The sequence below is a fragment of the Colletotrichum fioriniae genome (assembly GCF_027942845.1).
Source record: "Colletotrichum fioriniae strain IMI 355084 chromosome Unknown scaffold_2, whole genome shotgun sequence".
Classification (NCBI taxonomy): domain Eukaryota; kingdom Fungi; phylum Ascomycota; class Sordariomycetes; order Glomerellales; family Glomerellaceae; genus Colletotrichum; species Colletotrichum fioriniae.
In genome coordinates, this window is record NW_027076838.1 from 240,821 (window position 1) to 262,049 (window position 21,229).

A 21,229-nucleotide genomic window follows, 5' to 3' on the forward strand; every position below is an offset into this window, starting at 1 on the left:
ATGTCGACGAGCATCAAATCCTTAGGCTAAATGATATATCACTTTTCAACAACGGTTTTTGTGGCCCGTTGTCTCCAACAATGACAACAGTAGGGTCCGTGAATGTGAGAGAACTGGCGCTTTTGGCGACTAGGCTCCCTTCTCCTCCCTGCGAGCTTGGGTCGTCGAACGCCATTCTCTCGGGAGAGGCTTGCCTGCTACATGCGCCACTTGAAGCAGTCGACGGGTTCAAAGCTTCACTGTCTTACTCGCTGAAGACAGCTGTCAGTTGTTGATCCATAGCCACCTGACGATCAGTTTGATTAACCAGTGGGATGGATATTCAACAACGGTTGACTTGCAGGTGGCAATGAGGATAGCGTCTCAAATTTAAAAGCGCCCGTCAGCATTCGAAGTCCAGTCCAAAACACAGGTGATCCGATGACTGGTTGACCGGGTCCCATGACAGCAAACATCAAATATCTCTGAGCTCAGGCGTAGCGTGTTTGCTTGTCTTTCTGTGCCGCATGTCAAATACGTATTCAAAATTGAAACCCCTGTGTTCCGAGGTTGGCCCGTTAGGAAAAAGAAAGCGAATGGCGAGTGGTCAGATTATGACGTGGTTCGCATGAGCGGGGGTTGGGCCCCTATATTCCGAAGAGGGAGGGGAAACACCGGCAAAGTCAACAATTGGGAGCTGTAGTGTTGATCCACACGGCCGGGAGAGCGTGGTCATGTCGGTGCACTGGTCCTTCCGCCGGCCGGCATTCTGCCCTCGGCTCACTCCGTATCGGACCCGGATGCGGGGTATCTGAATCAGACGGAACAGTAGTGAGGTGGGGTCTCGAGGGTCCGGGACGCATAGGCCCTCCCTCCGGTACGATCGCCGAACATCTCTCATCATGAGATGACAACGTCATAGCTAAAGCTGATATCATGATCTAGTATGCTAGAAGCACCGTGGCGACTGCCTGAAGCCTTGGCATTCGATGCACAGTGTTCAATCGAGACAGATGGAGACCATACCGGACGAATTGTCCCGCCCTCGAGTTACCTCAGCAGAGCTCAACCGAATGTGCAGGCGGACGGTTGTCTCCGGGCTCCCATGCAATGAATCGAATTGTTGAGTGCGATCAGAAAATCCAGAGCCGCAAAGCTCCTGCTCTCGGAAATTCAACCAATTGTTTGCGCATTAATGAGAGGGAAGAAATAGCGCCTGAGCCTAGGCCGTACAATGTTTCTGCAATTGCAGTCACCATGACGTCGTTGATGAGGTATGTGGGTAACCGTTCTACCTACCTACCTTAGGTATGCACCTACCTCCTTCTAGGTGCTATACTTATCTTGACGACACAATGGATAGTAGCTTCCTTTCTGTCTCTGCTTCGGTCGTTATAACTCTTTCCTCTTGAAACCCCATCCTTTCTAACATCTTAAACATTGCTCATCCATCGACACCTCTTAGCACTCGCAGACTCCGTAATTGCCCATAACTACAATGACAGACAAATCACAGTTCGAGGAAGGTATTTCATTTTGCCATGATACTGCACAACGGAGAGAAAGCTCACAATTAGCTACCAGGTTACAAGGTGCCGGTCACGGACCAGAGCTTCCCCGGCAAGGAGGGAAAGCTGCCCGTCACCCCTCTTTTCGACAGAGTCCCGACTGCAGATGGCGGCTCCAAGTTGTATCAAGCTGCAGGGAAGCTCGAAGGCCTGAAAGCTGTCATCACTGGCGGTGACTCTGGTATCGGTCGCGCCACAGCAATTCTCTTTGCCATGGAGGGTGCCGATTCGCTCATCGCGTATCTGCCTGATGAGGAGGAGGATGCTCAGGAAACCAAGAAGCGTGTCGAGTCCTATGGTCGCAAATGTCACCTCGTTGCGACTGATATTACTGATGCCGCCAACTGCCAAAAGATTGTCGACACTGCGTTGGAGAAGCTCGGCGGTATCGACATCCTTTTCAACAATGCCGCATACCAGATGATGGTTGAGAATATCAAGGACTTGAAGGAGTGAGTTGTGCAAGCCGGCTCGCTGCTTTTTCCTGGGTACTAACAGACAACGCAGGGATCAGTGGATCCACACTTTCAACACCAATATCCACCCCATTTTCTACCTTTCTAAATACGCCTTACCTCATATGAAGAAGGGCGCAACCATCATCAACAACGCCAGTATCAACGCTTACATTGGCCGTCCTGATCTCTTGGACTACACCTCCACCAAGGGCGCCATCATCTCCTTCACTCGCGGATTGAGCAATCAGTACTGCGACAAAGGCATTCGCGTCAACGCGATTGCACCCGGTCCGGTCTGGACTCCGCTGATCCCCGCGACCATGAACGAAAAGGCTCAGAAGGAGTTCACGAGTCCCATTGGACGTCCGTCGCAACCTTCAGAGATCGCGACGTGTGTGGTTTTCCTTGCTTCCACCGACAGCGCAAGCATCACGGGACAAACGATCCACTGCAACGGCGGTGTTATCGTCAACGGCTAAGGAGGGAAGCGAGACATTCTGTGCTACATAGAGACCGTACGCCTGGTACAGCTCGTGGGTGCTTAGACAAAGTGACCTGAATATAAGGTCTATTAAACAAGTTAGCCGTTCCATGGTAACAACTGTGTGAAATTAGATGGAGACCGTGACAATCTCCATATCCTGTTCTAATTCCAAGAAAAAATCAAAGACGCTCAAGTTGCTGCGGCCATTGACCATGTGTTTACAGTCGTATTTCACGGCGACTACACTACATTCATCTGCTTAAAGGCCGATTCGGCCGACGGCAAAGTCCCAGGCGGGAACGCTACCCACAAGAGATTGAATAGCGTGGATGAAACAGGGGACTGGGATGAAACGAGACCAACCACAGGTCGCAAATCACCCACCAACAGGAGGGGCGAGGGGCAGATGAGAAGCGCGTCGTGCTGCGTGCATGACCTGCATTTCTAGTGTGGTTCTGGTGCATGTCAGTCGATATTGGGACGTATTTGCGCTGGCTTGACAAGTCTGCCCTCATTGGACAAAGGCACACCAAATCCTGTCTAGACCATGTGAACCGTCAACCCCCTTTATCTTGCTTTCATTGTCAACACGATGTTGATGTTTAGGAAAAGCTACTTTGGCGGGGAAACGTAGACCGACGTAGCCGACCGTAGGCGATAGCTGCGCATGTGCGGTTGGGGTACGGATACCTAGTGCTGGCCCAATGACGTTTCTGTGCCATGTTTACTTATTTACCATAGGTCGCAAGACAGGCCGTTCACACGCGCATGCAGATCATTGGATTACCCTGTGCATCAGCACACGTATCGTTTTTGAGCCGCAGACCGTAACTTGGTTTCTGTTCTGTTACATGACACGTCGAAGTTTGTTGGGGTTCTGAATCTCTAGCGAACTGCTGTAGCCTTGACGTCGTTCCCGCTGGCGGGCCAGAGTCATGTTGCGGTATCCTACTGCAAAATAGGCAGCGGGACGCAATGCAAACAAAGATCTCTGGGAAACTCTATTACTGCGTCGTGGTACTGAATGGGGCGGGCCGCTGCTAAGGAAAGACACAACCACCATGAGTTGGGCAGGGCAAATAATCTTGTACTCTGCTACGCCAGCAAGTAAGGTCCCCTTTGTCTAGGATCTCTTTCCTGGACAGGCGAACGGCCAATGGCACGCCAAGGCTGAGTCTGGGGGTGCTCGGCCCCCAAGACCAGGAGTAATCTCTACCTTCTCTTGTCATGTCGTTACACCCTCATTCCCAGGAAAGGCTGAGCTAAATGAAGTACTGCGAACTTTGTCTCCAGATGTGACCAGAAACGGCCCCTCCTCCAAAAAAGACGTGTCGCGCTTTCCCCTTCCCTCCTGCTTCCCTGTCGCAGGCCCATCCCTTCATTTTCCCTCTCCCCCTTCCAGAACAACTCATCTGGTCTGCTTGTTTTGGGCTGAGCCACCCACACATTCTCCATCTGTTGTTTTCCTTCTTTTTCTCTCTTCTGCAACAAGAGCTTCGCCAATCCTCTCCATGTCATTGTCTCTCTGGCCCTGCTGAGCTTTCTTCTTGGAACTGCTTAAACGTCTCGAGCCGTGCACAAACAACAGCTCCAACGAGCCCACTCCACCAGCACTAAGTAAACAAATCGTCATTTTCGCATCGCATTCCCGTCGCATTCCGCACTTTCGAATACCCAAAGGCTACCATGGCCGCCACGTACAAGCAGTTCTTGACTGCTCCCAACTCGTCGCTGCTCGCGCCCAACGCGACGCTCTACTACATTACCACCACCACCACTTACAATGGTCCTACCGATATCATTAAGCATCTCAACACCCTGCGCAACCAGGTGAAGAAGAAGAAGGAGGAGATCCTCGACATCGTTGAGGGCCGCGATGCCATTGCTGCAGAGGTTGACACTACCCTGGAGTTTGTCACCAGTGGCGGCGCATACCTCCCTGGTCTCGACGACAACTTCCTGTCTGACCGGACTGTCTACCTTCCGATTGTTTGTGCTACCCCACGTCCTTTATTTCGGAGCTTAAACTTGGCTAACCGCTCCGTTGTCAACAGATGCACGTTGTGAACTTCGATAGCGAGGGCAGGATTGCCCAAATTCGCCAATCTTGGGACCAGGGCGCCCTCCTCAAACAATGCGACATCATTGGAAAGTCGGGCCGCAACTGGCCCATCCGGGACAGCACCGAGCAAATCAAATTGATCACTAAGGGCTTGAAGGCCAACGGCAAGGTCGATGCCCCGGCTCCCGACTTCAACGAGTTGACCCACCGATCGCGAGGCAGCTCAACCAACGTGCTCCGAGACCCCCATGCTTCTCTTTCTCTGTTTGCGCCCAGAGAGGAGCAGGAGGAAGAGGCACCCCGAGCTGTCGTGTCACCTTATGCGGGTACCCGACCTCAGCAACGGTCCTTCAACGATATTCTCGGCCCCCAGTACGAGGAACCTAGCTCCCCCAGCGCCGGACGCGAGCGCGATCAGTCTCCAAGCAAGTTTGGCGCTCCCAAGGCTGGAGCCGGAAAGAACTTCCAGCCCAGTCGCTTGTTCGACGCCGACGAGCACGCAGATGTGCCTGACAGCCCCGAGCAGAAGTCTCCCGAAAAGTTCTACAGGCCCAACCCCAAGAAGTTCCAGCACTTTGACTTCGCCGATGGCTCAGACCCGCAAGATACTCCCAAGCCCGCCGAGGGTCGTCCTAAGGCTAGCAAGCACGATAGCAGTTGGTCTTTCGACGATTTCACCACGCCGCAAAAGATTAAGCCTGGGAAGACATTGCGCACTCAAGACGTCCGCCATTGGGATACCGATGTGAACAACTCGGCAATTAAGGAGACCCCTGTCGCCCGACAGCAACAGGTCAAGGGACGCCGGGACGCCGAGGCGCACTTTGATTTTGAAGATGATGGCCCACAAAAGACACCGCGTCCCGCAGGCCGACCCAAGGGCACTGCGCACAACACCGGCCTCCACCTGTATGAGAACAACCTGTACAGCGAAGACGGCAAGCCCCTTCCTGGAACCGACTCTGACCGCGCATTGGGTAACATCACCAACCTCAACCACCGTCACAAGGACTTTGACCCCCATTTCGCCATGACGGATGATTCGCCGAGCCAGTCCGGCCAGCAGGGGCGACCCGCAGTCAGCGACTCCCGCAAGAAGGTAGTGAGCAATATGGACTCCCACTGGGATTCATATGACGAGTCTCCCGCCTCTCAGAAGGAGAACAAGCCTCAAGTGCCCTCCAAGGGCAAGGGCGGTATCCACATCGCTGGAGACGGCATGGGCTCGAAGAAAGTCAAAGAAGAGAAGGAGGGCGACTCGAAGGGCATTCACATCGCCGGAGACGGCATGGGTGGCAAGAAGGGCACCAACCGCAACTGGCTCTATGGAGATGACGACCTTGAGGATATTCCCAAGGCTGTTCCTCCCAAGGGTGGCTCAGGCTTGACCTCAGCCCAGAAGAGCTTCTGGGACTTCTAAGTGCAATAGACGGACACCCTGGCATTCATCAACAGACGAAGCCAGCGCCAATGACCCGGTGTCTTGTCTGTTGTTGTTACGATTAAATGTATTGTGCACGTTGCCCACGATTCACGTGAGCGTTTTATTGTTGCCAACATGCTATCCCTTCTCCCTACCACTCAACCTTGCATTATGTTGTCGCGTGATGGAGTGGTTCTCGGACCAGGGGAAGTGGGATATCTGGCTAAGAATACCTGGATGTAAAATTGCTGTATCACCCAAGAGAGAGAGAGAGAGAGAGAGAGAGGAAGCTAGAGGAGACGTTTTGAGAAGTAGGGGCGAGCGGAGGGCGAGGAAGAAAGTTCAAATTAGGTTCCTCTACCGCTTGTACTGTTGTACAGACATAGCCCATGATATCCAACAGACCGAACACATTTCTACCTACCTGATTCATGGCGAGAATACCACTGAAGATTTGACACGATGCTGATAAAACGAGCACGGTAACTATGAGGTTAGAGTCATCTGGACCTCGTGAAGAGCAACTCAATTCAACAAGCTGCCTGCCACTGTGTATCAGAATGGGCGTTGGACGATGTTACTTAGCCCGATCCCCACCAGTGCCTTCCCTCTCAACTCTGCGTCCCTTTCTTCCTTCCTGAGGCTCTTCCCTCAAGTGGTCGACCGGAATCACGTACCAGCCTGCCTCAGGAGTACCTCATAGATTAACCCCTCAGCCATTTCCTTGTTCATTCCTCTGGTTCTTTTTTCCCTCTCATTTTCTGAAAGTAGATATGCAGTGGATGATATGATCAAGGCACTGCCCGTGGGAATATACAATGCAGATAGAAAATGTTTATTGTGTTTTCCCCATTCTAGTAGAGGGCCATTCTGATGATCATTTTCGTTTCATCCAAATATGGCAGATATCTCAAGTACCTACCTCCGCATACAAAGATACCCACGATATCAACATAAAATAACGCGAAAGAAGTGTTCCAAGATCCACTTCCCACAAAGTATCCATACGCCACGCTGTTTATATCCCTCGCTTCCATATCCCCAAAATATCAAAATAAAAAGAGGTTCTCCCACGGCTTCTGTACCCCCCAGCACACATGAGTGCTCAACACAAAAACTTGTACACGCGCTTCCACCTAGGCCATGACCGCCTCTCTTCCTGCTCCTGGGCAACCAGGATGCCGAGGTTAAAGTCTCTTCGACCCGTGGTGACGTCCATGTCCTCGATACGGATAAAGACGGTCCGGAAGTAAAACTTGTGCGCAACGTACATGATGGCCACGATGGGGAAAGCGGCATATCGTAAGAAAAAGTTCTTCGCGACGGACTCGGCGTCCCACGTCTCCCAGCCGACGGGGAAGGCACCGACCCAGAATTGGGCGATGAGGACGAGGACGTTCATGACGAGGCCGCACCACGAGCCGATGACGCCGACCTGGGATCGGAAGGCGAGCTCGTGCAGGCCGTGGCCTTTACGGGCCCAGGCGTGGCGGAAGCGGATGTGGCAGAGGCAGATGGAAGCCCAGGTGAAGATAGACGACAAGCCCGAGATGGCGAGGAGCCAGTCGAGGACCTGGTCCTGCTGTTTCAGGTCGGCGAGGTAGGCGAGGAGGCCGACGGCAGATGCGACGCCGATGGCCGTCAGAGGGCGACCTTTACGGTCGACATACGAGAGGAAACGCGGGGCCTGGTGCTGGTCCGCCAGAGCGGCTAGGGTTCGAGAGGAACCAAAGACGGCGGAGTTGCCGACGGAAAGGACGGCGATGAGGATGACGGCGTTCATGACGGAGGGCAGGATATCGATCTGGGCGTTCTCGATGGCAATGACAAAGGGGGACGCGGTCGCATCGGCGGAGGAGGAAGCACCGAGGAGACGGGCTTCATCGTAGGGCACAAGAAGCCCAATCAGAGTAAGGGCCACGACGTAAAACAGGGTGATGCGCCAAAACACCTGCTTGATGGCGGTTGGGAGGGATTTGCGAGGGTTCGCCGCTTCGGCCGCTGCCAGACCGACCAGCTCAGTACCGGCGAAAGCAAAGGCAGCGGTGACAAAGACGCTACAGAGGCCTTTGAAGCCATTGTGGAATGCCCCCGGTGTTTGCCAGAAGCGACCGCCAATATAGCCCGAGTCTGGAGTCCCGCCGCAGTTGAGGACGATCCCTAGTAAGCTGCGTCGGGATTAGAACTAGACTCCTACAACAACGGAGAGGAGACGGAGACTTACATGAAGCCAATCACCGCGATGATCTTGATGATTGAGAATATGAATTCGGCCTCACCATACCCTTTAATACCAAAGAGGTTGATAGCGACGATGCCGATAAGGAAGATGGTGACAAAGTAAGCCTTGGTTATGCCCTCATCCCAGTACGTTATTGTAATTGCAGCCGCAATGATTTCGAGAGGTAGTACAATAAGCCATTGCAGTGCATAGCTATGTTATTTTGTCAGCGGTCTGTTCTCTCCATGGCGCGCGTGGGTACTGCGTATACTCACTTCCAACCCATAGCAAAACCCCACGATGGGTCCAGAAATCGCGTGGAGTATGCCGAGAACGAACCCGCAACGGGGAAAGCAACAGCCAACTCTCCCAACGCCTGACAAGTGCAGTATAACATTGCGCCCACGAGCGAGAAGGCAATCAGTAACGATGCCGGCCCGCCCACCTCGAGCGCCTGTCCAGAAGCCACGAACAGTCCCGTGCCGATGGAACCGCCAATGGCAATCATCTGCAAATGCCGGCCTTTGAGCTTTCTCGAGAGGAGGGAGTGTGAGGTTTGTAGGTTGGCGAGGCGGATATCGTAGTAGTGCACGCCATTCAGCACCCTCTCGTGGCCGGGCTCGAGGTCCAGGGACGAGTTGCTCTTTGGCCTGTGGATGCTGCCGTTGGACATCTGCGTGGGCGCGCGCCTGAAGCTCTCGAGCACGCGGCTCAGGACGCCCGGCGCGGGGCTCGGGTCGTAGATGGGTTCCCGCCGCATGCTGTAGCTGCTCCCGAGGGTGAGGGAGTCTTCCTTGATCTTGATCGCACTGAGTTCCACGTCCTCGTTGTACGGCGCCATCCCCGTTTCCGTGTCGGTATGTAAATGGTAGATTTCGAGACTGGTGGGGGGTCGTCGACTACACCGCTCGCCGCGGGGGTACTATTGAATCTGGCTCTGAGTCTGGCCCTGTTCGAATTGCTATCGTATATATCGGTCGATCGTGAGATATGGCGTTTGTACGTAGGGTCGCTCGTTCGATGAGACTTGGCGCACTTCAGGCATCGGTCACCTCCGTCGAGAATCGCATGCCTGTTGCCGAGGGTATCTAAATTCGTAGAAAGCAGGGTCTGCTGCCGATAAGACGCCTGCAGATCGTCTCGAAGTATTGGCGTAATCGTCCGCGGAGAGCGTGGAGAGTTCGTGGATTGAGGAAATTGGCCGGTCTTGAAATCTATGCCGCACACCAGGAGAAGCACGATGTTTCCATGTACTAGTCGTTGCGACGAAAAGCGACGGACTACCGCCACCTAAAGGGGTTGGGTGACTGGGCGTGTGTGGTGAGGCTTATCATGCTGGGCCGACCAGCGCAGTTGCCGCATTGGCGTTGAAAGGTGACAGGATGGGATGGCTTGCTGGTCTAATCTGGTGACAAGGATAGCCCCCCGACTGACAGACAAGAGTTCCAAGACGCCTCTTTCGGTCCTTCAGAACGTCGGCGACAGGACGAACTGGCTCGGCTTGGGGGTGCGACACTGGCGCCAACGAATGAGGGGAGAGGTGGTCATGGCTGGGCCAGGCTCGAATCCTTCAGTTGTCCCTTGGCAATAGGTGGGCAGTTGCACTTCCATTGCAAATTGTCAGTGTGCCCCCCAAACTTTGCCCCCCCCCCAAAGTCGCCCTAAACAGAGATGAACCCACTTCCGCTATCTCTCCCTTTTGCCCGTCCATGCCTTTACTCCATCTCTCTCGCTTACCCAATGCCCGCTGTTGCGATCGGTACGGGCATGTGCTTGTCTGGGGTGCGATGCTCTGATGGAGACTAAATGGAGGCAGCACGACTGGGAACCATAGATCGTCCAACTAGGAAGCTGGATGGCTCCGCAAGGGAGCGACCCTTGAACCTTCCGTGTCGACCGTTTCTCTGCCCGCATCGTGGGTTATGCTTTGTATTTGCTCATGTCAATATTCGCCCATGATCGTCGATTTTTCTCTTCAACACTCAAGAATAACGATGACACACCTGCTGAGCGCCAAAGCAAAATTCCCAATTGACTTTGTTCAATATGCAGGTGTCAGTCATGCCCTGCCTGCAGTCTGTTCGCAACTCTGTTTGCAGCTTTGCCTCAGACGTAACGTTTGACAGGCGCACAGATTGAGGCAGGCTATCATCCCACGCCCCACATGCATCGAGGCACATACCTTCAATACTTACGGAGTACCTACCTTAGAATGCAAAGTACATTGTCCCTTATCTCGGTATCTCATGTGCGGCGGCGTCAAGTCCAGTTCTTGTAAGTGAGCATTGAGTTGTGGAGTTCTATATCTATATTCAGTGGTTGTTGCCATCAGTAGCTGCAACCGCATTGCCCGACAACGCATATAGGACTTCAAAATGCATTGGTAACAAGACCATGAAGAGATACGTTGGCCCATGCTTAAGCAGTGTTTTTACAGCAGCTAAATCATCTTCCCATACAACGCCAGACTGTGCCGTTTGAATACGATGCCTTCAACGACAAAGGCATGCTACATTATATAAACATGCTCTCCCTGACTTTCATCACAGGTGAGCCTACGTCAATGATATCATGCTTGTTCCTTTTGCTCCTTTTCCTCTACAATCAGCTTTCCGTTGGCGTCTCTTGGCTTGCGCTGCCAGCCTGTGCTGAAGAGCTTGCCCATATCGAAGCGAGGGAGCGGGTGCGCTTCCGTGTTGAAGACGACCTTGTCCATGGGCAATAAGTCATCCGGTGAGAATAGGAGGTAGAAGTACTTGAGTGTCTCGGCCTAGTCATACCGTGTTAGTTACTATGGCTATGCAGTCAAGCAAAGTCTCGCTTACCATCCAGAAACTTTCCAGGTTGTCGCGCGTAACCGGGGGGATCGTGTTGGCGTTGCTCAAACTCGTGAAGCCTCCACCATCCTCGACCGAGGTGTAGTTGACAAACGACTTGAACATCTCCCAGCCCCATTCACGGTACTTGATGTCGCCAGTGATTCTCCACATGTAAAAGACACTCTCGATGGTCTCTGGTCGTTGAAGATTGTGGACATCCTGAGAGTGTACCTCAAAGTCCTGTCGCCACTTGGCATGCGGATCCGGATCAAAGTCCTTGGGTGGGTGGTGCGAAGCCGAGGGAGACGCGGGTGGGTTATCGATGTTGAAGTAGGTGATCTCGGCGGCAAGGCCTGTGGCCATCCACTTGTACATGCCCCAACACGTCTGCATGAGCTCGCGGGCCAGCTTCATGTCCTCGTCCTTCTTCTTGTTCCATGTGGGCAATTTCCTGGCCTCTGCCTCGGGAATACCTCCCGTCGCTCCCAAAGCAATGGTACCGGGCATGAAGCAGACAAGGTGGTCCATCTTTGGAGACAGTTCGTGGTTCAGGCCAGATGGGCGCTCTCCGAGCACAGTAAACCCGGAGGGTTTGCTGTACGTAATCAAGTGCTTGCGGACTCCTGCTAGGGCTTCGTCCCACATCTCCAGGTAGACGGGCTCCTGCTTGTTCGTCTGCAGATACTGCTTGATCAGGTACTCATAGTACGAGTCTCCGCGGGAGCCCAGGCGAATATTGTCTCCCCTGAACTCTCCCGTCGTGGCGTAGAGATAGATGGGGACAAGTCCATCCTGAGCACCGTTATCGTCCACCACCTTCATGACCCGCTCGACCTTGTCCCAGAAGTCCTTTTCGCCGGTCAGCTTGGCCAGGTACTTGAATTCGAGCTGTAGTGTCGTCGTCTCTGCCGTCGAGGAGGCGCCGCCGTCAGCGTGGGATACGATGCCCTTGTAGGTGGCCAGGTTGACACTGGCGTAGGGAACTCCCGACGGCGAGTCAAAAGCGCTCATCAGACGGTCGGCCAGATCCTTTGCCTTTTCCAGGTATAGGTCCTCACCAGGCGCGCCTGGGTCGTCGTCTTTGATCGCGGCCAGCTCGGGGAACTCGGTCGACAGGTAATGCGCAGAGAGAAGGCCACCCATCATTCTGATGGTTGTCTCAAACGTGTTGACGTCTTGGTCCTGATCCCACGTCAAGTCGTTGGCAAGCCATTGCCTCGCATGGCTCAGGCGTGATGTCAAGTTCATCAACATCATGGTGTCGAGCGAATCGATGATGATCCAACCAAGTCCCTTGGGCGCCATCTGTCGTCCAGTCTTCGCAATGGGGTGGTACTCGTCATATCCTATGAACAAACTCGGTCATTAGCTTCTGAACTCCATAATAACGAACACCATGTTACCAGCAAGATCAAAATATTACCCCAAGCATAGCGCTCATAGGCATCCCAGCTGAGCTCAAAGGCCTCAACTACCCTCTCCCGTCTCTTGAGCCAGTCCTCCTTCTTGCCCGTGGGCTCTGTCGCACCAAGCCAACCAGTCCATGTTGTTGCCGATTCGCGGGCCTTGGAACCCTCCGAGAAGAAGCCAAAGAACCAAAGGCCTGTCACGAAGCAGATGAGGGTGACGAGGATGGACCGCTTCCGCCGCCAGAGAGGCCGAAACCTCCGGCTTGCGTGGTGGGCATAGGGCTTATCCTTGTACATGGGAAGCTGGCCCTTGGTTCCAAGAAGGTCTTCTACCCGCCCCTGCACACCATGGAAGATACCAGAGTTGCCTCCACGGTAGGATCGGCTGCTGTTGGCAGAGGCGCCCCAATATCTGTCTTCGAGTTGTCGCTGGGGGTTGCTGAAGGAGGGAACGTTCTTTGGGACATTGAAAGACATGTCGTTCAGCGCAGTGGCACCGGCCTCGACTGCTTTTTCTTTGATGTTATGGGCAGCTCGGGCGGCTGTGATTTTGAAAACGCTAAGGGCGGAGTTTTGGTGTAGATTGAAAGGGTCGCGAACATTCATATTACACCCTCAGCATTGTCGCAGTGTGGATCCGGCGGTTTCGAGCAAACGACGTGGGACGGGACGAACAGGTCGCAAACCTCGGGGGTCACAACCTTGGAGGGAAAAGACTGTGAAAGAGATTTGCAAAGACTGTTGCTCTGGTTCAACCCCCAACAGCTTTGAGGAATGACAGTTATACCGTGACGGGGTGTGATGTAGAAAAAAATAAAATAAGAGAGACAAGAGCACCCAGCGACTGAGACTACCTAAGGAATCTCGATGATGTGGACTTTCTGACCCAGCTGGAGCGGGCCAGTGAGTGACACCTCTCGGACGCGCAAAGGTGTCCCGTCGGGTCTAAAAGGTAAGGTACCGACCACTTTACCCGCTAGCCCACTATATTTTCTCATAGCGCCCGCTCACTGGTGGATGGGACAGGAACCTGCGGAAAGGCGGCATTTGTGCCCAGCATAACATGCACTTTCGTCATGATGGATCGATAGGTTTGAATCTTTATTGTTTGGTACCTAGTTTCTTATGGTCCCAGGACCACCAATCTCGTATACCCGCAATTGTCTGTGATCGCGAGTCTTTTTTTGGTCTACGCAATGCTTTCAAACTACTGCGTACCGCTTTCTGTATTCGTGAGGTAGCTCCATTGTGACCATTACTCCCACCCGCTTCAGCCTGATGGCCTCGAGCATTATGTGTACAAATCACTCATTGGCAAAATGAACACTCCCAGAAATCCTAGTGTCGCATTCCGTCTTAGTTTAGTATGTAGTAGTACAATGGCTCTTCCCAATCGTCGCAATGCTCAATCATGTGTATGCTGTGTTTCAACGCAAAAAAGCGCTGCTTCCCTTACAGAAGCATACGTCTGGGGTCCTCAATGTACTCCTTGACCTTGACCAAGAACTGAACGGCTTCTCTTCCGTCGAGAAGGCGGTGATCGTAGGTAAGCGCCAAGTACATCATGGGGCGGATCTCGATCTTGCCGTTGATGGCCACTGCGCGATCCTTGACTGCGTGGAGTCCGAGAACGGCAGTCTGGGGAAGGTTGATAATGGGAGTGCCCATCAGAGAGCCAAAGACACCGCCGTTGCTGATGGTGAAGGTACCGCCAGCCATATCCTCGATCGTCAGCTTGTTGTCGCGGGCCTGTGATGTCTCCATGTTAGCGTTGAACCTTGATGACGTAGTAGGGTCATCATACCTTCTTGCCCATGTCGGCAATGGCCTTCTCGATGCCGAGCATGTCCAGCGACTCAGTGTTGCGCACGACAGGGGTGACGAGACCCTTCTCAGTAGCAACCGCAACGCTGATGTCGACGTAGTCGCGGTACACAATCGTGTCGCCGCCGTTGGGGCCCTCGATGGAGGCGTTGACGGCCGGGATATCGCGCATGGCCAGGACACAAGCGCGAGAGAAGGCGCTCATGAACCCAAGCTTGACACCAGTCTTCTTGAGGACGTCATCGCGGTAGAGCTTGCGGAACTCAATAAGGGAGGACATGTCAACCTCGTTGAAGGTGGTAAGCGAGGCCGCTGTGTTCTGCGACTGCTTGAGTCTTTCGGCGATTCGGAGGCGCATGCGGTTCATTTTCACCTGTGAAAACGTCTGGTCAGCTCTAATGCCCATGGGAAAGACTGCGCCTGGAGATCTGAGGGTAGGCCTACGCGACGCTCTTCACGGCTGCCGAACGCCGGAGCAGCGCTGGTTGCCGACTCCTTCTCGGGAGCGGGGGCAGGTTTTGACGTCTCCTTTGCCGGAGCAGCTGGCTTGCTGGCGGGCGCATCATCCTTGGGCGCCTCCTTCTTGGGTTCCGGCTTCGATTCTGACTTGGACTCTGGCTTGGATTCGGGCTCCGACTTCTTCTCTGGGGCTGGCTTGGATTCGCTTGAGCTGGACTTCTCGCCTCCAAGCTCCATCTTGACAATATCCTGGCCGACAGTGACGGTGTCCTCCTCGTTGACCAAGAATTCCTTGATCGTACCGGCCTCGGGAGCGTTAACAGCAACATCGATCTGTGCAACAAAAGAAAGAACTGCAGTCAGTAACAGGAACGTGAATTTCCCCCCCGGAGATACCAGGCGAACAAAGTTACCTTGTCAGTCTCGATGGTGGCAATCTCCTCATCCTGCTCTACAAAGTCGCCGATCTGCTTCGACCACTGCTTCAGAGTACCTTCGGAAATGGACTCGGCCATCTGCGGCACTTGGACGATTTTGTCGGCATAGCTGCGGACGTGCTGCATCATCTGGGGAAGCTGCAGCGGCAGCGAGCGCGGCTGGTACCGGCGCAGCGGCACGGAGCGCGCAGTCGCGACAAGTCTTCTCGAGAGCATCGTGACGGGTGTTCGATGAGGTGTGTGGGGAAAAGGAGAGAAGAGATGAGCGTGGTTGTGTTTTCTGTTTTTTGGGTGCACTCTGGTAGGCTGGCAAGCTGGTCACAAGTCTGCGGCAGACCCACAGGTTGGCAAGAGTAATAGCATGGCTGTAGTGGAAGCGGTTCTCTCCGTGTGTACGCCCACAGCGAGTAGCCTTCTGCCACCAGATAGGTACCCTTACCTCGGATAGCACTGAGCCCAGGCCGGCTTAGAGCCTGCCCTGTATTTTTTTCTCGCCGGGACATATACGGAGTACATGCCGATCCTTCCGACGCTGGGACAGACGGGAATTCCCAAGAGACAATGTCACTAGCACATTAGATTGGCACTGGAACCGTCGTGACGGCTTTCTTTCACTGTCACTAGTAGGTAGGAAGGAAGAGCTTGATCTTAGAGCCTTTGATATACAGACAAGTTACGAAAGGAGAGATCAGGCGTGGACAATCTCCCATTCAAGTTGCGAAGTGCTACCTTACGTTACCTACCACTGATAGATACGTACCGGGACGAAGTAGCCGACTTGAAAGATTGGGTATCCGTACCTTAGGTACCTTGAGGCTGGTGGGGCTCCCAAGGGCACAACCAACCCCAAATCGCCGTACATTCGGTGGCCTGCATCCGGGCATCTCAACTTCAAGGGGGATACGGTCCGGGAAAAGAGACGTCTGCCGCACCGAGAACCCCGAAATCGACTCGGTCTACGTTCACACCATACGTGTGAGCCAACGAAGAGTCGATTCTGACCTCCGGTGCCACGACTGGTCATTCCCTTACGGTCGACGTTGCAGCCTCATCAGTCGAGTTCTCAGGGATATTAGGACCTATTTCATACGAACAAGGGAAACGCAAATTCACCTCCAGAGGACACATTGTCTACGTTAAAAATGTCGTTTAGGGACTTCCCATTCCTGACTCCTGAGGAGTTTTCCGAAATATGCCATCATTTCGATAGCCAGTATTGCCGTGCTACCTTGGGTCCGATGCGACGGCGTTGGAAAATGAGGGTATGCACGGCACTTGATACATCATTCGCCTCGGGCGTTGAATACACTACCTATTTGCAAATCATTCGGCCACTCGAGGCTACTTTAGACTGCGGCGATCTCTCATCCGTTCTGGACAACTTTTCATTTGGCGAAAGTCATTCGGAAAAGGATGCTCTGGGACTTCGTGATGAGGCCATGATTGATGCTGAAGAGTCCGACGAGGTAATGTCCCAGGTGTTTGGTGTACAACACGCTGCTTATGCTCACACATGGCAGGCTGCGCTCTCTAAGTCACACGTTCCTGATTCCGGTCACGTCGTCTACGAAGTGCACTGGCATCCCACATATCGGATGCCTTGCTTGTGGTTCACATTACACGGACTACCAGCCGACGAGCCTGCATTCAACCTGGACACTGTCTTTCGAAGACTGGTGCCCGATCAATTCAAGGATGCTCTCCGAAGGTCTAGCGGAATTGGAGGAATCTCCGGAGACGTAAGTGGGCATCAGCTGCGGACCAGTCAATTAAATCTTCTGAAAGAGACCGTCTGTAGGTCTGTACTAACAATCGAGGTCGCAGCACCACCCCCTCACGGGATTACCGTCATTCTTCATACATCCATGCCTACTCGGGGACGCCATGTCGGGGTTCAACTGTTCCAAGGAGCAGTACATGATGCTGTGGCTCGGCCTGGTTGGCGGATGCGTCGGGCTCTGGGTGCCCAAAGAGATGGCCCTGGATTCAACCGGCTGAAGCTCGCCGCCGCCGGGACCCTCCTACCCTCTCTCGCCCTGTTTGAACTGAAATGCAAGGCTGGGATCCTCAATCGTCGTCGCTGTCCTCTTCCATGGCAACATCGCTGTCCTCGTCTTCCTCCTCGTCTCTGGTCCGCTTCTGGCCTCTTGCATCAGCCGTTTGGGCGTCAGCCATGGCTTGATCACCCCCAGCTGCCGGCTTCGCCGTGGCGGCCCCCGTAGCCACTGCCGATGCGGCACCTGGTGCGGGAGCGTTGAAGATGCTCTTCTGAAGATCCGTCACTTCGGTGCTGGAGGCTCCTGCTGTCGAGTTCGGCATCTTGTATGTGCCGTCTAATTTAGCGACGAAGTCGGACTTGGACTTTGCGTACTGGACGTTCTGTTCACGGTCTCGTCAGCGAAACCCCTCATAATCTACCACTTTCAGGGTTCCATACCAGGGGCCGACCAAGGAACTCAAAGCCTTCGAGGGAGCGCATGGCCTGGGTTGCTGTCTGGATATCGCGGAAGGTGATGTGGGCTTGTCCTCGCATCTTCATGGTCTTCATGGCGACGATGTCGAGAACAGGGCCGTATGTGGAGAACAGCAAGTAAAGTTCGGTTCGCAGATCGGCTTTTTGTATCTTGTTGGAAGGGAGATTTGTGACATAGAGCCTACAATGATCAGCGAATGCTCCTTGGTTCCTGTGTTTCTGACTTACGTCTGGTTCGGAGCAACAGTCGCTACTTTGGCGGGTAGTGATGCGTTTGGCGCGAGGCCGCGGGGAGGAGCGACCGCTGCCATAGTGAAATGTGACGAAGAAAAGTGTAAGATGATATGAGGCCTTTGCGGATGTCACCAATTGTTCAACGCTGTGTATTCGGTGTGGGTATGATCTCGAGGTGGCGCGTAGCGACATTCGTCGTTGTGGAATCGTCGCGGTACCGATTTTTTGTAATGAACGTCCGGCCACCGCACTTTAGTTGGTCAAGCAGCCTTCGGAGCTTCACTGCTAGTGCCGCCAATCGATGTCACGGACGCCAGGGTGTGGCCTTAGGTTCTGAGCTGTGCAGAAAGCGAATGGTGCGAATGCCTTGCTGCCCTGTCGGAAGACCTACCTACGTAAGGTAACGCCCCTCTCTGCCCCACCAATGTGCACCTCCCAGACGGTACGGTGTAATGTATGCAATGCATGCACCTTACGTATGTAGAGCCTGGGGGGAGATACATTGCCTTGCTTGGACGGAAGCCAGCCTCTAGGTACGAGCACTGCCTCAAGCGACAACTTCGTCTGCCAACATCTACAACTCTTCTCTTTCCATACTCCCTCAACAACCTCCGACTCATTCTAGATAGTGGTAGTAGAGAGCTATACTCCTATCACGAAGCAATCGTTCATCATGGCGGCCCCTCAGGTTCACCACCTCTTCCACGCGCCCATCGCGGACCATTCCTTCTCTGCCGACCGCCAGACGCTGGCTATTGCTCGCGATTCTACCATTGAGCTCTACGGACCTACTGGAAACTCTTTCAAGCTCAAGGATGAGCTCAAAGGACACGACAAGACTGTCACGAGTGTCGACATTGCTCCCAAGAGCGGCCGCATTGTCTCCTGCTCTCAAGGTATGTCAATGCGCGCTGCCTAATTATGACCTGTCTCCGAGCCGAGAATAGCATCTGACCTTTCGCCATAGACCGTAATGCTCTCGTCTGGGAGCCCTCGCCGACCGGATACAAGCCCACGCTTGTTCTCCTCCGAATCAGCCGCGCCGCGACCTTTGTGCGATGGTCCCCCTCCGAGACCAAGTTCGCTGTCGGATCGGGCGACCGCGTCATTGCCGTCTGCTACTTTGAGGAGGAGAACGACTGGTGGGTGTCGAAGCACCTGAAGAAGCCCATCCGCAGCACCATCACATCCGTCGCATGGCACCCAAACTCCGTTCTGCTTGCTGCCGGATCTACCGACGCCCACGCCAGGGTTCTGTCCAGTTTCATCAAGGGTGTCGACGCCCGTCCCGAGCCGACCGCTTGGGGTGAACGATTGCCGTTCAACACCGTCTGCGGAGAATACTTGAACAACTCTGCCGGCTGGGTGCACTCTGTCTCCTTCTCGCCGAGCGGAAATGCCCTGGCCTTTGCTGCTCACGACAGCAGCATTACTGTCGTATACCCCAGTGCCCCTGAACAGCCTCCCCGCGCCGTTGTCACTATCACCACCCAGCTGCTTCCCTTCATGAGCCTTCTGTGGAGCTCAGAGGATGAGATCATTGCCGCAGGCTACGACTGTGAGGCCTTCCGCTTCAAGGGCGACGAAGGCGGCTGGGGCCTTGCTGGTACCCTCGAGTTAAAGGGCCGACCCGGCCTTAGCGACGCTCGTGAAGAGTCTGCGCTGAACATGTTCAGGCAGATGGATCTCAAGGGCAAGGCTACTGATGACACCAAGCTCAAGACGGTACATCAGAACACTGTCACCACACTTCGTTCCTATGAAGAGTCTGGCGGTAACCTGACAAAGTTTACCTGTAAGTTTTCTAATCCCTTTGTTCAACAGTTTCGAGTACTAATTAGAGATGAAGCCACCGGTGTCGACGGGAGAATCGTCATTTGGAGCACTTAGACAACCTTTCATAGCAAGCTTTCAATGCAAATACCATGACGTTTCAGTGACCTACTAGCACCTAGTGATACGTTCTCGACAGTTCTTTCCGAGAACATTGACAAAAAGGCCCCAGTCGCTCGACGTCCGATTCTATACAAATACGGCGTGTACAGCTCATCTGACTCAATCAGGCCTTCCAAACGACGTCGACGCCGATAATCGACATTCAAACATGGAGCAGTACGGCAGAGAATCCGAGCCTCAGCGCTCACCCAGCACATTTATTTACAATCTTGCGTTCAGACCGAAAGATCGGGATTCGGCGACCAGTATGAACTCGACGACTGTACCAGCTTCGTCTATGTCACCTCATTTCTATTCGCCACTTCACGCCGGCTCTCTCCTGGAACGACGCGCTCTGGCTGGACGCACTATCTGCGGCATGCCACTTGCGCCATTAACCGTGCGAGTTCCGCCCCGAATAGATATAGACGTATCCGTGACGAATTCTGGCATGTTAGATGACGCCTTCTTGCAGTTTATTACACAACGTCAATCTCGTAAGGCGGCTCCTCCGATGTATGGGGAGAGGCATGCTCTAGCAGTGAGGATTCGCTCGGTTCAGGACATTTGTCTACGAGCTAGCCAGACGTATCATGAACGACGACGCAGGCAAGTCAGAAACGATCGCAGAAGAGAACGCAGAGAAGAACGCAGAGACAATCCCAGGGGTAATTGCTGGGGGAGGTTTCGCGGAGGTAGTCGTCGCCCCGGTCCCTACGATCGACCCGTTCAAGGAGATTCGCACAATGCCTCTTCGTCTTCAGCCTCTCCCACCGCCAGCGACTGGGTCTCGGATGAATCGCTTCTGAACAGCATCGGCCGCATTTGCGATAATCTCTGGCAACAAGCCATAGTAGACGCACTGGACCCAATGCTGGGTAAGGGAAAAAAGCGGGAGGCAGCGGCAACCATGGCGCAGCTGCTGGAGTGGGCAGAAACGGTCTTGGGGTGCGGTGATCGCAGCGGACGCAGCAAGTCTCCAGACAGGTCGGACTTATTGCAATTACTCGAAGCTGCAAAGAATTTATGCGGCTGGCTTGGTTACAGTGATGGAGAAGCAGAACTTGGAGAAGTTGAGGGCGCTGTGACATTCTATCTCATTTTTGGAGTGGCATAGACTTATGGAAGGGTGTATCATTTTCTTTGATGTCGGCACAAGCTCAGAAGTAAAGGACAAGAGAATTGGTAGGAGATGTCCGTAGTTGTCTAATGCCATTAACGGATTTTATGGTTTGACCCTGAGTTGATGAGTATTATGGCCAGTCAACATCTTACTTTACAAAGCTCTTCCAGTAGCCCATTGACTTTAGATTGCGCAATTATCAGACTGAAATAAGACACTTAGCTCAGGCCTCACACTCCCTGCATGCAATGCTTTTTTCTGTTCTTGGGTATTCAATGGATCCAGGTTCTTGGGCGAAACAAACGGTGAGGTTCATGTCTC

The 21,229-nt window shown here is 53.7% G+C and overlaps 8 protein-coding genes across 8 annotated transcripts; 4 read left to right on the forward strand and 4 right to left on the reverse strand.

Moving 5' to 3' along the window:
- Positions 1 to 1,477: 1,477 nt before the first annotated feature.
- On the forward strand, positions 1,478 to 2,484 carry N0V96_001938 (uncharacterized protein; the record flags this gene model as incomplete). The annotated part of the gene is made up of 3 exons (XM_053195152.1): positions 1,478 to 1,505; positions 1,564 to 1,999; positions 2,055 to 2,484. The coding sequence occupies 3 exons, from the start codon at positions 1,478 to 1,480 to the stop codon at positions 2,482 to 2,484; spliced, it is 894 nt and encodes a 297-aa protein (XP_053047423.1).
- Positions 2,485 to 4,175: 1,691 nt separating this feature from the next.
- Positions 4,176 to 5,971, forward strand: N0V96_001939 (uncharacterized protein; the record flags this gene model as incomplete). The annotated part of the gene is made up of 2 exons (XM_053195151.1): positions 4,176 to 4,478; positions 4,544 to 5,971. The coding sequence occupies 2 exons, from the start codon at positions 4,176 to 4,178 to the stop codon at positions 5,969 to 5,971; spliced, it is 1,731 nt and encodes a 576-aa protein (XP_053047422.1).
- A 1,108-nt stretch (positions 5,972 to 7,079) lies between these two features.
- On the reverse strand, positions 7,080 to 9,036 carry HIP1 (histidine permease; the record flags this gene model as incomplete). The annotated part of the gene is made up of 3 exons (XM_065756380.1): positions 7,080 to 8,142; positions 8,199 to 8,408; positions 8,471 to 9,036. 3 exons carry the CDS (start codon positions 9,034 to 9,036, stop codon positions 7,080 to 7,082), a joined length of 1,839 nt encoding a protein of 612 aa, XP_065614749.1.
- Positions 9,037 to 10,764: 1,728 nt separating this feature from the next.
- On the reverse strand, positions 10,765 to 13,029 carry MNS1_1 (mannosyl-oligosaccharide alpha-1,2-mannosidase; the record flags this gene model as incomplete). Its single annotated transcript, XM_053195149.2, has 3 exons — positions 10,765 to 10,965; positions 11,021 to 12,360; positions 12,438 to 13,029. The coding sequence occupies 3 exons, from the start codon at positions 13,027 to 13,029 to the stop codon at positions 10,765 to 10,767; spliced, it is 2,133 nt and encodes a 710-aa protein (XP_053047420.2).
- Positions 13,030 to 13,875: 846 nt separating this feature from the next.
- KGD2 (2-oxoglutarate dehydrogenase complex E2 component) lies at positions 13,876 to 15,359 on the reverse strand (the record flags this gene model as incomplete). The annotated part of the gene is made up of 4 exons (XM_053195148.1): positions 13,876 to 14,172; positions 14,228 to 14,620; positions 14,692 to 15,039; positions 15,120 to 15,359. The coding sequence occupies 4 exons, from the start codon at positions 15,357 to 15,359 to the stop codon at positions 13,876 to 13,878; spliced, it is 1,278 nt and encodes a 425-aa protein (XP_053047419.1).
- Positions 15,360 to 16,399: 1,040 nt separating this feature from the next.
- Positions 16,400 to 17,141, forward strand: ATG10 (E2-like conjugating enzyme atg10; the record flags this gene model as incomplete). The annotated part of the gene is made up of 3 exons (XM_065756381.1): positions 16,400 to 16,609; positions 16,664 to 16,882; positions 16,968 to 17,141. 3 exons carry the CDS (start codon positions 16,400 to 16,402, stop codon positions 17,139 to 17,141), a joined length of 603 nt encoding a protein of 200 aa, XP_065614750.1.
- Positions 17,142 to 17,210: 69 nt separating this feature from the next.
- On the reverse strand, positions 17,211 to 17,927 carry N0V96_001944 (uncharacterized protein; the record flags this gene model as incomplete). Its single annotated transcript, XM_053195147.1, has 3 exons — positions 17,211 to 17,522; positions 17,581 to 17,797; positions 17,845 to 17,927. 3 exons carry the CDS (start codon positions 17,925 to 17,927, stop codon positions 17,211 to 17,213), a joined length of 612 nt encoding a protein of 203 aa, XP_053047418.1.
- Positions 17,928 to 18,523: 596 nt separating this feature from the next.
- Positions 18,524 to 19,740, forward strand: arc1 (ARP2/3 actin-organizing complex subunit Sop2; the record flags this gene model as incomplete). The annotated part of the gene is made up of 3 exons (XM_053195146.1): positions 18,524 to 18,746; positions 18,818 to 19,645; positions 19,700 to 19,740. The coding sequence occupies 3 exons, from the start codon at positions 18,524 to 18,526 to the stop codon at positions 19,738 to 19,740; spliced, it is 1,092 nt and encodes a 363-aa protein (XP_053047417.1).
- Between the last annotated feature and the right edge of the window lie 1,489 nt (positions 19,741 to 21,229).